Raw genomic sequence first — 13,646 nt, 5'->3', positions numbered from 1 at the left:
GATGCATGTCCTCACACTAAGCCCTAGTCACACTCTCTGCATTGTTTCGTTTTTTATCCCATTTTTTCCTACTGTGGTAAAGAACATCTCACATAAAATTTACCACTCTAACTGCTTTCTTTCTTTCTTTTTTTTTTTTTTTTTTTTTGATAGAGTCTCGCTCTGTCTCAGCTTTCTGAGTAGCTGGGATCACAGGTGCACACCACCACGCCCAGCTAATTTTTGTATTTTTGGTAGAGACAGGGTTTCGCCATGTTGGCCAGGCTGGTCTCGAACTTCTGACCTCAGGTGATCCACCTGCCTCGGCCTCCCAAAGTGCTGGGATTACAGGCGTGAGTCACAGTGCCTGACCTCATTTTAAACACTTTTAAGGGTAGAATTTTCTGGCTGTTTTCATTCATGTCCTGATCGACACTTGGGTTGCCTTCATGTTTTAGCTGTTGTGGAATATGCTGCTTTCAACATGGGTGGGCAAGTGGTTTTCAAGACCCTGTTTTCAGTTTTTTGGGTTCAGAGTAACTAATGGAATTGCTAAGTCACATGTTAATTCTAATTTTCTAATTGCAATTTTTGGGGGCACAGCACCTCCACAGCAGCTGCAGCACTCGACCTTTCCCCAGCGGTGCACAGGGTTCCAGTTTCTCTGCCTCCCACCCACACGTGCTACTTTCTGTTTTTTTGGTAGTAGTAGTAGTCTTTCTAACGGGCGTGAGATGGGATCTCATTGTGGTTTTGATTTGCATTTCCCTAATGATTAGTGGTGCTAAGCATCTTTTCATGGCTTACTGGCCACTCATACATCTTCTTTGGAGAAAGGTCTATGCAAGCCCTCTGCCCATTTTTGCATTGAGTTGTTTGCTTTTTTGTTGTTAAGTTTTATCTGAGCTGTTTTTTCCGGTAGGGAGAGTGGGTTTGTTGGAGCCTCCTTGTCTCTCCCAGAAGGAAGCCAGAATTTCAGAGATGGCCAGGAGAGGGTGAGGCCAAAGGCCCCCCTGGGGAGAACTCACATTTTTTCATAGCCCCATTGTGTGCCAGCCACCGCACATTGTAACTGTCTCTCACTCACTCTTCTGGGCCATGCTGTGACTTTGCTGATGAGGAGGTTGAGGCACAGAGGGGTGGAGGGATGTGCTGCAGGGCCAACAGCTACAACAGGCAGAGCTGGAAATTGCACCACGTCTGTCCGACGTGGGGGTCTCCTCTGGCCTCCACTGCATCCCTGGAGAGTCTCTGAGGCTTCTGGTTAGAACCTGGGTCTAAGCCAACTCCCATTATTTTCAAGTGAGGGGAAGGACCAACAATTGCCATTGCTGACCCACCAGTGTCTGGCACCAGCCGAGGAGTGCAGGCCGCCCGTGTGGCGGTTCACTGACCCCCATTCTTCTGCTCCATCTGAAGGGGAAAAGTGCAGGCCACCCGTGTGGCGGTTCACTGACCCCCCATTCTTCTGCTCGATCTGAAGGGGAAAAGTGCAGGCCACCCGTGTGGCGGTTCACTGACCCCCATTCTTCTGCTCCATCTGAAGAGGGAAAAAGTGCGAGCACCCGTGTGGCGGTTACTGACCCCATTCTTTCTGCTGCGATTGAAGGGGAAATTGGGGACAAGCAGGAAGGCCAAGGAGGCTCATCTCCTGCTTCCTACCGTGGCTCATTTCCTAGGTCCTTTGCTATATGACTGTCTGGATGGAAGTTTCTGAGTCCTCTCAAAAAAGAAAAAAAGTGGGTTCTGACATCCTGCATGGCTTGTCCTCTGAGTCCTAAATCTCCAGAAGATTTCTGGCCTCTCTCAAGAGGTCTTTCTCTGATGTGTTTGCATGTCTGTCAGGAAGCAGCAGTGACGCCTAGATGTGGTACAGCCGACCTCACCTGTGCCTCTCCCCACCTCCCCTGGATTCGTTTTGTCTTCCAGATTGCTGGGCTCCTGGAAGAGAGACTGTACATGAAAGCCCCAGCCACCCACCAAATCAGAGAGAAAGAATCCGTCTTCTTACGCCATGGCAGGTAATGAGTCACTATTGCGGAGTAAGACTTGTTTTTTTTTTTTTGAGACGGGATTTTGTTGTATTGCCCAGGCCGGTCTCAAACTCCTGAGCTTAAGTGACCCTCCCACATTGACCTTCCAGGTAGGAGTTAGACTCTTCATCAGAAACTGAATACATTGTCATGAAAAATCCAAGCCACATGGAAGTGTATAAACTATCTGGAATTATTTTGTTTTCTATTTTCTCTCTTGTTTTATTGTTCCTTTCGACTCCCTTCAGAATGTAAGTTCCTCAAAAGTGGGGCCCTGCTTATCCTGTCTTTGCTGTGCCTCTAGGCCCTGAAATTATCCCTGGGCCATAGCAGGGGCTCAAGTGAATGAACCCCAGGAGGCACCTTGGGTAAAAATTCAGTAGGATTCTATCTTTACTTTTGCAACTGCTTGTCATGCACATATACACGAACACGCAATCTTGCAACTTTTTTATTTCACCTAACGATGTAACATGGAGAGCCTTTCATGTTAGAACACACAGGTTCACCTTATACTATACATTATAGTGTAGATTAGGATTTTCGACCTTGGCACTACTGACATTTTGGGCCAGATAATCCTATGTTTTGGGGGGTTATCCTGTGCACCATGTTTAGCACCATCCCTGGCCTCTGCCTACCAGATGCCAGTAGCACCCCTCCCCACTAACTGTGACAAGCCAAAATGTCTCCAGGCATTGAGAAATGTCCCCTGGCAGGCACAACACTGCCCCCAGTTGAGAACCACTGGTGTAGGTATTTCATTTGCATCTATTCTCCTGTGAAGCCCCTAAGTATAGTTCCTTTATTGAAATAAGAGTCTGAGAAAGTAAGATTAAAATGTTAGCCATTAATCTGACTTACGGAATTCGACCTTTGTAGTCAGCTCAGGGCCCTGAAACCCGTTGCTTCAAACTGATATGTGTATTTTCTCCTTAAATCTCATTGTGAAAAATTTAAATCAAGAGTTTAACATCCTCTTAAAGGTTACCAGGGTAAATTTAATTAAGCAAATCACCAGGCTGCCTCCCAGAGGAAGTCAGTCTATAATCCTGGAGACTCTTTCCAATGAGGAAAATACTGCTCCAGAAGCAGTATTGGTGTGAACGATACAGCCAGTGCTGGGAAGGCCTGATTCTATTCCTAGAGTCCTCTTTGTTATCAGCATCACCACTGAAAGATGGGCTCCATGTGGCCCTGCCTTCCCGCCAGACCAGCGGGTCTGATTCCTCAGGTTTTGTTTAAGTGTCAGATTTTGATGGACCGGGGGAGATGGAAGCAGAACCGTGCCGCACTGAAAGGTGCCTGTAGCTGATATGTGTAAATGCAGGGTTAGCATGAAAGATTAATTCCAGCAGTTCTTTATTTTGATGTTAGGGAGCTGGTCTAAACCTTCTTATAGAGCACAATCAAATTAAGTTGGTCTTTTAAAATATTTAGTGGTGGTATTTTTGAGGAGATATAATTTGACCCATTGTATTTTTATATATTAGTAATCTCAAATGATGTTGAGCTATGAATAACTGGATTTTTTAAATGCCCATTACTTTAAAACTGCTACCTATTAGGAAGTTTGGTATTTCTGGGGCCAGGTGCGGGGGCTCATGCCTGTAATCCCAGCACTTTGGGAGGCCGAGGCGGGCAGATCACCCGAGGTTGGGAGTTCGAGACCAATCTGACCAACATGGAGAAACTGTCTCTACTAAAAATACAAAAAAATACCCAGGCTTGGTGGTGCATGCCTGTAATCCCAGCTACTCGGTAGGCTGAGATAGGAGAATTGCTTGAACCTGTGAGGCAGAGATTGCAGTGAGCTGAGATTATGCCATTATGCCATTTCACTCCAGCCTGGGCAACAAGAGCGAAATTCTGTTTCAAAAAAAAAAAGAAAAGAAAAAAGAAAGAAAGAAAAGAAAAGAAAGTTTGGTGTTTCTAGCCAAGTGTGGTGGCTCATGCCTATAATCCCAGCACTTTGGGAGGCCAAGGCGGGTGGATCACTTGAGGCCAGGAGTTCAAGACCAGCCTGGCCAACATCACAAAACCCCATCTCCACTAAAAATACAAAAAATTAGCTGGGCGTAGTGGCAGACACCTGTAGTCCCAGCTACTCAGGAGACTGAGGCATGAGAATTGCTTGAACCTGGGAGGCAGAGGTTGCAATGAGCTGAGATCATGCCACTGCATTTCCAGCCTGGGTGACAGAGCAAGACTGTCTCAAAAAAAAAGCGAGGGAGAAAGAAAAGAAAATTTGCTATTTCTTAGCTTCAATTACTATGACACACCTAAATGTTCAATTTGCATCTTAGTCTCCACTGAATTTAACAGAGAGAGGTTGTTCTTCAAGAGAAACTGTTTCTTATCCTGATTTAGGTAAGAAAGTACTCATTGTCTATGCGCACGAGGAACCCAGGTCTTTCAACGGATCCTTGAAGAATGTGGCTGTAGATGAACTGAGCAGGCAGGGCTGCACGGTCACAGTGTCTGATTTATACGCCATGAACTTTGAGCCGAGGGCCACAAGGAAAGATATCACTGGTGAGTCATGGGATAAATGCTCTAGCTGTAAAAACCATCTTTATGTTTTTTACTTTATGTTGACTTCCAGCTGCAAAATGGCATTATAGAAGCAAGCTAGCTTCACTTTCCAAAAACAAATAGATAGCGCTGAGATGATCACCAGCAATATCCCAGAAGTCAAGTATGAGGATGAAGCAGTACCCAAGACCACAGAAGTGAAAAAACTGCAAGTGACAGTAAGAGACTGGACGGCCATATCCACAACACCCTCCTCACAAACTACCCAGCACCAACTGTGTGGGAAATTTCCTCCCACATCAGAGGTTCTACACTGGAAAAGAGATCAAGGTGGACAATCAGCTTCCCAATTTTCTGGGATTCCCAGAAACAGGCAGGAAGGAAACCTGTTCTTGCCTCAACCCACGGGAAACATCAGGAGAGCCTAAAGGAAGAAATATCCCTGACAACAGCCAGAGACAAAGAAGGGAGATGGGAGTATCGTCTCCAGCCCTGGAAACTCTGATCTATAAATTAGCCAAAGGAGATGCCAAACCAGAGTGGCTGTTCAGCAGCACCACACTGTGGAGGTACATTCAACAGGTTTCCTGGGCATGAACTGCTAGCCAGCCTCCCCACACCACCATGCTATCCCCTTTGGAACCTCTCATATTCAGGACGGGCGTCACTCAGAACAGTTAGTAGAGCTGAGGCAAACCCACCATCTAGTACCAAAAAGGAGGCAGTGACTTAGTAGAGGAAAAAAAAAAGAAATTTAATAAGAAAATTGCAAAGACTTTCTAAGCAAATATATGTAATAAAAATGAAAACAAGTGAGACATAGAAGACTGAAATAAATAGATGTTATCCACAAGAAATGACAGTAAACAGGGAGCCATAACCTCTCCACATAGACAAAGCAAGGAACCAGTGACTGAATCTAACGAGACGGCACTGTTTGGGCTCTCGGACCAAGAATTCAAAATAGCACTCTTAAGGAAATTCAGTAATCTTCAAGATGACAGAGAAAAGCAATTCAGAAATGTATCAGCTAAATTTAACAAAAGATTGAAATAATTTTAAAAAAGCAAACAGAAATCTTGGAACTAGAAATACATTTGCTGAAAATTCATTAGAGGCTCTCAACAGCAGAATGGATGAAACAGAAGAAAACTCAGTGAGCTCAAAGACAGGCGATTTGAAAATACACAGAGCAGTAAAAGAAAAGGTATGGAGATTTCCTATAAAATATAGAAAATTACCTCGAAAGACCAAGTCTAAGAATGATTGGTGCCTAAGAGGGAGCTGAGCAAGAGCAAGGCATAGCAAGCTTATTCAAAGAAATAATGACAGAAAATTTTCCGAAACTTGAGAAAGAGACAAATATCCTGGTCATAGAATAAACAGATTTGACTCAAATAGGACTACCCCAAGGCATATAATTTAGGCTCTCCTGATGTTTCCCGTGGGTTGAGGCAAGAACAGGTTTCCTTCCTGCCTGTTTCTGGGAATCCCAGAAAATTGGGAAGCTGATTGTCCACCTTGATCTCTTTTTCCAGTGTAGAACCTCTGATGTGGGAGGAAATTTCCCACACAGTTGGTGCTGGGTAGTTTGTGAGGAGGGTGTTGTGGATATGGCCGTCCAGTCTCTTAAACTCTCAAAGGTCAAGAACAAAAAGAGGATCCTAAAAGCAAATAACATAAAGGAGCTCCAGTTCATCTGGCAACAGACTTCTCAACAGAAAACATACAGGCCAGGAGGGAGTGGGACATTTTCAAAGTGCTGAAAGAACAAAACTGTCAACCAAGAATACTGTACCCAGAAAATCTAGCCTTCAACTCTGAAAGAGAGAGAAAGTCTTTCCCAAACAAAGAAAAACTGAGAGAATTCGCCACCACCAGACCCACCTTATAAGAAATGCTAAAGGGAATTCAATATGAAAGAAAAACACTAATGTGCAAAAAGAAAACATTTGAAGATGTAAAACCCACTGGTAAAAGTAAGTAAGTACACAGAACACTCTAATACTAGTAGGTTGTGTGCAATCCACTCATTACTAGTATCAGTCTAACAGACAAAGCTATCAAAAACAATAATCACTATGGTGACCTGTTAAGAGTTAGAGATACACAATATAAAATATGTAAATTGAGACACAAATACTAAAAAATGTGGAGGTGAGCATGAAATTAAAGTGTAGAGTTTATTTTTTTAGACCTGCTTGGCATTGAACAAGACATCCAGCCTCTCTTAGGTCTCAGTTTGCTCTCTGGTAAATTGAGAAATACACCAGTTTCACCAGTTGTTATGAAGAAAGGTGATGTGTGTAGAGCACAGCACCTGCTAGGTAGGAAGAGCTCAGTCAGCGGCCCTCCCAGACTGCTTCTCTTTCCCTAGCTTGGACCCAGGGTACAGCTTCTGGTCAGGTTGCAGCAAGTCTTTGACTTGCTCTGAGAAGTCCAGTATACACAGTGCTACTGGGATGGTTGGGACGGGCTGTGGATGCCCACCTAGGAGTGAGAATGTTTGGCCTCTTCCCCCACAGCTGCTCTTTCTAATCCTGAGGTTTTCAATTATGGAATGGAAACCTACAAAGCCTACAAGCAAAGGTCTCTGGCTGGCGACATCACTGATGAGCAGAAAAAGGTTCGGGAGGCTGACCTAGTAATATTTCAGGTTTGTTGTTCTCCAGTTAATATATTGAATCAGATTCATCTTATGTACAAACTCTTTCTGAATATTGAGTTTGGTGCTGCTTCTAGAAGTGGCATCAATGCTTTCAGCACAGTTGCACGCTTACTGAGCAAATATTATAACCTCGTTACAACACCTAGTTACAACACTTCACCTAGTTACAACACTACTTTAAACACTTTACCTAGTTGTAACACTACTTTTAACACTTTACCTAATGGGGTAAAGATATCCATGTAGCCAATATCACTCACTCCAAATCCCGACTGCCATGTAGATAGGAATGAAGGATCTTTCCATTAGCCCAGTCGTCCAAGAATCATCTGAAACCTGCCAGTCATGTTGCTTCCCTTCTCTTCCAGTTCCTACCCTGAAACATTCTGGGGCTGCTTGAGAACCACAATTCTCTGCACAAATGTTTATCAGGGTAAATCAGGCCAAATGCATCTCCTTAAACAGCCTGACTTAAATATCCTGATCATTAAGAGGAACATTTCTGCTTTCTATCCTCTCAGTGGTTGCTTCACCCTCAACCCAGCCACCTTCCTGTATTTGTTCAGAAGGAGGTGATGCCACTGCAGAGTGAACTGGCCCCACCAAATAGCCTCCAGGAGTGCTAACTCCTCAGGCCACTTCCCGCCACTGCAAGGAAGATGTGCAGGCATGGCTGTGACTGTGGAAACCTGGCAGCAGAGTACACACATGAGCTTTGAGGGTATTGTGGGGTTGACAGAAATTCCTGTCCAACTAGAAAGAAAGGGGCATCTATTACAAGGGCTCTGGTCACTTGGGCCTCCTGGATCCCACGGGCAGAGTTGTAGCTGCTCTCATCCTCGGATTTCCATCTGCTCTTTTCTGCCTCTTGGCTCTGTTCTCTCTCACTGCATGCCAGGGACTGGATCCCCTAGATCCAGAATTTCCAAGCATGGGATCTGACTGGTTCAGATCATTTCTGTTTTCCAACCCTGCTTGAGGACGGGGAATGGGTGGGAGAATGAGAGCACTGTTCTCATGAGGCCACCATGTGAGTGCAAGGCAGGGGATAAGGGGCGTGTGACCACTTTCCAGACAAAACCACATGTCCAGAATGATGAGGTTCCCAAACCTTCATAAAAGCAACCTACATGTGCAGGAAGAGGGTTGCCTCATCCCTACCCAGGCTTGCCTCTGCGCACCCTTTCCTGACACCAGCCATTTCTTTACTCAGACCGTGAGCTGCTAATCTGGCCAAAGTGCAGGATGTTCCTCGTCCTAATTACAGGTGGGTGGACTCATAGTCCTCAGGCCTAGGTGACCATGCAGTTTACCATCTGTGCTTTCATACCATGCCAGTACTACGGGCCTGTATCCTGGGGCACGTGGTCCCTGCAGAACCACACTGAGCTCTCTGCTCTGCTTCTCCTGTCCCCCTCGCGTCGGCCGGCCACATGGAGCCCGCTTCTCCTCCTCGCTCCCACTCCACTCCCATCAGCCGGTGGCTGGGTAGGCTAAGGCCTGGCCTTTCTCTAATGGTCTTTGTCTTGCCTCACTTCATTTCACCGCATCTCCCTACCTTCCCTTTTTTTCTGATACTTTGTCCAGAGGGTCTGCATTATAAGTTATTTTTTTATTCAACATTAATAAAAATGTCACTCATCACTACTACACCACTAAGATCAGAGCCCACCACTCACTGAGCATTGATTCTGTTTTGGGCACTGTGGTGTGTCCTCAAATCCTCACCAGGATGCTGTGAGCTATGAACTATTAGTAGCCCTATTTGATGAATCAGGAAAAAGGAGGCACAAGGAGGTCAAGTAACTTGCTAATGTCACACAGCAGCAGGTTGTGGAGCCTGGGTTTCAATGCCAAGTCCTGAGTTTGTTTTATATCAAAAGCACATGAGACATTGGCTTCCACCTTTGATAACAGATGATTGCCTATGTTCATTTCCCTTCCCAGGCAGTAACACTGGATGTAACGTTAGGGCATCTATGAGACAGGGAGATCTTACTGCTGGTCTATGGAATACAAACATATGACTTTAGTTGGTGTCAAAATCCGTAGCTGCTAGCACCTAACTCAGTCCGACTCCCAGATGCTAACAACACGCCCCAGGCAGGGGAAAGGGCATGCTTTTCCCCACCCTTCCTTTCGATTGGCTTAGTCACAGACTGCTGCTCCAATGTCAGCGTCATGCAGAGCTCCTCATCCCCTCCCTGCCTGCCCGGGGCCAGCATCAGGGTCTGTTATCACCGGAGGATGCAGAGCTACCTGTAACAGCAACAAGGACCACTGTCATCCCATTCCCGTCTCACGTCCCCACTGCACCTTTCAGAGCTGACCACATGGGTTACCCTCACCTACTCAGCTGCCAGGGAAGAGGAGGGCTGTGGGCTTCATTCCAAATCACCAGATAGACCAAACTAGGAAACCCGAGGTGAGCCGCAGCCTCAGTTTCTCTTTGGTGTTGTCGCCCACAGTTCCCACTGTACTGGTTCAGCGTGCCGGCCATCCTGAAGGGCTGGATGGATAGGGTGCTGTGCCGGGGCTTTGCCTTCGATGTCCCAGGATTCTACGATTCCGGTTTGCTCCAGGTATGGCTCTTGGAAAAGGATCACTGTGGATAGCTGGAGTGAGGGGACGGAGGGATGCATCTTCTATCAAGTTATATTTCTAGTTTGCTTTCTTTTCTTAGCAAATATACATTGAGTTCCCACTATGTACAAAGCACCATGTGCTGCAGACAGCGGGCACGGCATCATGTCTGAAGTCGTGGAGCTTTTTGTCTAGTGGGGCTGCAGACACATCCACAGCATACCACATACGTGGCAAACAAGGGAGTGGGCCAGGTGTCAGGTGACGGGGGACCTGGGCAACCTTATGTGGGCAACCCAGCAGTCAGCCCTGGCTCCAGAGGGAGTATCTCCTTCTTGGTGCAGAGTCCAGCCCTGGCCTGGCACAGGTTCACTCCCCTGAGCATCATGTGCCTGCTGTGAGACCAAGATCATGTGACACCCACATGGCAGGGTGAGGAGAGCTTGGAACCTGGTAGATGTGCAACACGTGGTAGCTATGAATTCTTACTAAAAGAATGATTTTTAAGGCCGGGTGCAGTGGCTCACGCCTGTAATCCCAGCAATTTGGAAGGCCGAGGTGGGTGGATCACTTGAGGCCAGGAGTTCGAGACCAGCCTGGCCAACATGGTAAAACCCTGTCTCTACTAAAAATGCAAAAATTAGCCGGGCATGGTGGTAGGTGCCTATAGTCCCAGCTACTTGGGAGGCCGAGGCAGGAGACTGGCTTGAACCTGGGAGGTGGAGCTTGTAGTGAGCCGAGATCACATCATTGCACTCCAGCCTGGGTGACAGAGTGAGACTCCATCTCAAAAAAAAAAAAAAAGGAATGATTTTTAAATTCTAAAAGCTTCAGAAAACAAATGCATGTAAGGGAAACATATTGAGTAACCAAGATGTGTCTTGGACCACGAATGGTGCTACCACTTACTGAGCGGCCCTGTGTGCTGGGAACCTTGTCCTGTGGTCAGTGCCTCGGCTGTATCCATCACACATGGCATCATGGAAACCTGGTTTCCACCAGCAACCTGGGCATGTTAGAGCTTCTGTGTAGGCTTGGTCCATTCACTTGGATTGTCTCCTCCTCCTGTTGGGATGTCACTGTCACCTATGGATGGGAGTGTTGCATTTGTCCATCCCTGGAGGGTGCCCACACGCATGTTCCCTGCTGGCTGTGCTAAGCCCATGTGCTAGAGGCTCGGTAACATTTCCTTCCTCTTCTGGAGTCCACACAAATGCATCTGCTTTCTCCCTTGCAGGGTAAACTAGCGCTCCTTTCCGTAACCACAGGAGGCACGGCCGAGATGTACGTGAAGACAGGAGTCAATGGGGATTTTCGGTACTTCCTGTGGCCACTGCAGGTAGACCAGCTACAAGTGGATCCCTTGCTAGTTGGCACACGCACACACAGACACAGATGCACACATCTATACACACACACGCGCACACACATACATGCCCTCAGCTCCCCGAGGGGTGAGATGAGATGGGATGGAAGCGTGATGCCCCACACCATTTTGACTCCCCTGGATACAGAAAATTATAACATTTTGACCCTTTTATATGTTTTACTTGACAGATTTGAAAAGCTTGACCGATAGGGAGAATATGTGCTAATTATAGCTTTTGATATAGTTTGGGCAGAAGCTAAGCCAAACCTGCTTAGCCTGATGTCTGCTCTTGGTCAGCAGAGAAGCCCCAAGGTGGCCCTGCGTGTGTTGTGATCCATGCGGGTGAAGGCTGTCCACATGCTCTGGCAGTGCTTGGTGAGAGCAGCACTGCCCTTGGACCCTGGCAAGTGGCGCCCCAGGCCCTAACATTCTGATGGCCACATGCTGGCCTCTGCTGGCATGCCAACCCCCATACGGGCCAAGGGCCTATTGGAGCAGCCCACACCCATCTCCTAGGCATGGTGGCCATGTGCCTGTACTAACCAGTTACTAGGAGGCTGAGGCAGGAGATCACTTGAGCCCAGTGACTACGATCATGCCACTGCATCCCAGCTGGGCAAACAAGAGTGAGACCTCATCCTATAAAATACACTACATCATCTTAACTAAATTTTAATAATAAATATGGATTATAATCTTAGTGGACCACTATCTCACATGCGCTCCATCCCTGACCCAAAACACACCATGCAACGCATAACTACATGTGTTAATTGCTTTCAATTAAAACTTCATAGTCAATTTAAAAAACAAGACAAGAAGAAATTAAGAAAAGGCAAACACAGCAATAAAACAATAACTAATGAATAGATAACTTTTCTATGAAAAAATGGAAACTCTCATGCTGAGCATAAAATACAATAAATAAATAAATAAACTAAAAATAAATAAATAACAATAAAATCATGTTGCCTGAGGAAAAAAAATGTAAAAAGTGGTGTGTGGGCCCTCTCACGGCTCACCTGACAGCGCAGGCCTAGGGATGGTGTGGGTTTTAAAGGACGTAATGCAGAGGGTTGAGTGTGATATTTTAGAAAAAAAAGTGATCCTCTTTGAAAGGAGAAAGTTGTTGTGCTCCCAATTACTTACCGTCTACCTGAAGGATCACAGCTTACAAGCCTGAGCTTGCTTCTTCACAGCCAGCGGGTCCTTCTGTGTCATTAGCAAGTCAAATTCTCTTGCTTTAAAAAAAAATCTTGCCGGTGTGCGGTTCCACAAGCCCTGTAATCCCAGCCTTGGAGGCCGAGACAGGCGGTCATGAGGTCAGGAGATCGAGACCATCCTGGCTAACACGGTGCAACCCCGTCTCTACTAAAAATACAAAAAAGAAAACGAGCCGGGCAAGGTGGCGGGTGCCTGTAATCCCAGCTACCCGGGAGGCTGAGGCAGGAGAATGGCGTGAACCCGGGAGGCAGAGCTTGCAGTGAGCTGAGATCCAGCCACTGCACTCCAGCCTGGGCGACAAAGCGAGACTCTGTCTCAAAAAAAAAAAAAATCTTTACTTTTTTTTCAGTTTGCAGAAGTACATTTTATGGCAAACAAAAAAAAGAGACAATATGAAATATAAAAACAGAAAGTCCCTTTAATCCCCCCACCTCAGAAAGAATCACTTTAAATCATTTGATTTATTTTCTTAAGGCCTATATATTTTCTCACATACATAATTTTTATTATAGGTTTATTACGTTTACTGCTCTTATGGTATGTTGTAAATACTGCTTAAAATTTGTTGTTGTTTTCATTTAACAGATACCTTGAACAAACTCCCATGGTACACATTATAGCTAGAATAACCTCATTCTGGTATAATCTATAGTGTGAATGTACCATAATTTGCCCAATCAAGCAGAACTATCATGTTTGGTGTCTGAATCAGTTGCAAAGATTGTAGGTTAACTGCAGTTATAAAAATAGAACTTGGAAATTCCAGCTGCCCCAGCTTCTTCACTGCTCTTATGCAAGGCTTGCATCCTAAAGCCACAGGGAAGTTTCGCTTTCACTTGCCTTGTAACATTAAGGTTGTTTCATGATTTTTTGAAGGTTTGTTTCACACCATTTCCCCCCTTACATCATTTAACTGAATGGTACGTAACAGGTGTAGTTTCTAATGAGTTCTTTTCTTCCCATGTGGCTTTAGCACGGCACATTACACTTCTGTGGATTTAAAGTCCTTGCCCCTCAGATCAGTTTTGCTCCTGAAATTGCATCCGAAGAAGAAAGAAAGGAGATGGTGGCTGCATGGTCCCAGAGGCTGCAGACCATCTGGAAGGAGGAGCCCATCCCCTGCACAGCCCACTGGTACTTCGGGCAATAACTCTGTGGCACGTGGGCATCCCGTAAGCAGCACACTAGGAGACCCAGGCGCAGGCAAAGAGAAGACGGTGCTGTCATGAAATAAAATTACAACACAGCTACCTGG

The 13,646-nt window shown here is 45.9% G+C and overlaps 1 protein-coding gene across 5 annotated transcripts in view; it reads left to right on the top strand.

Moving 5' to 3' along the window:
- The window catches only part of NQO2 (N-ribosyldihydronicotinamide:quinone dehydrogenase 2), a 19,180-nt gene extending 5,534 nt beyond the window's left edge, over nt 1-13,646 (top strand). For all 5 annotated transcript variants that reach the window (XM_017850300.1, XM_017850303.1, XM_017850299.1 and 2 more), the window contains 6 exons: nt 1,909-2,000; nt 4,383-4,547; nt 7,073-7,203; nt 9,684-9,797; nt 11,036-11,137; nt 13,365-13,646. In XM_017850300.1, coding sequence (XP_017705789.1) covers nt 1,994-2,000; nt 4,383-4,547; nt 7,073-7,203; nt 9,684-9,797; nt 11,036-11,137; nt 13,365-13,541 — 696 coding nt within the window. In that variant the 5' untranslated portion in view covers nt 1,909-1,993 and the 3' untranslated portion in view covers nt 13,542-13,646. The remainder of the gene's footprint in view (nt 1-1,908; nt 2,001-4,382; nt 4,548-7,072; nt 7,204-9,683; nt 9,798-11,035; nt 11,138-13,364) is intronic.

This window comes from Rhinopithecus bieti, unplaced genomic scaffold (assembly GCF_001698545.2).
Source record: "Rhinopithecus bieti isolate Rb0 unplaced genomic scaffold, ASM169854v2 scaffold_32012, whole genome shotgun sequence".
NCBI classification, from domain to species: Eukaryota; Metazoa; Chordata; class Mammalia; order Primates; family Cercopithecidae; genus Rhinopithecus; species Rhinopithecus bieti.
This window is presented reverse-complemented; position numbering and strand designations above follow the sequence as displayed.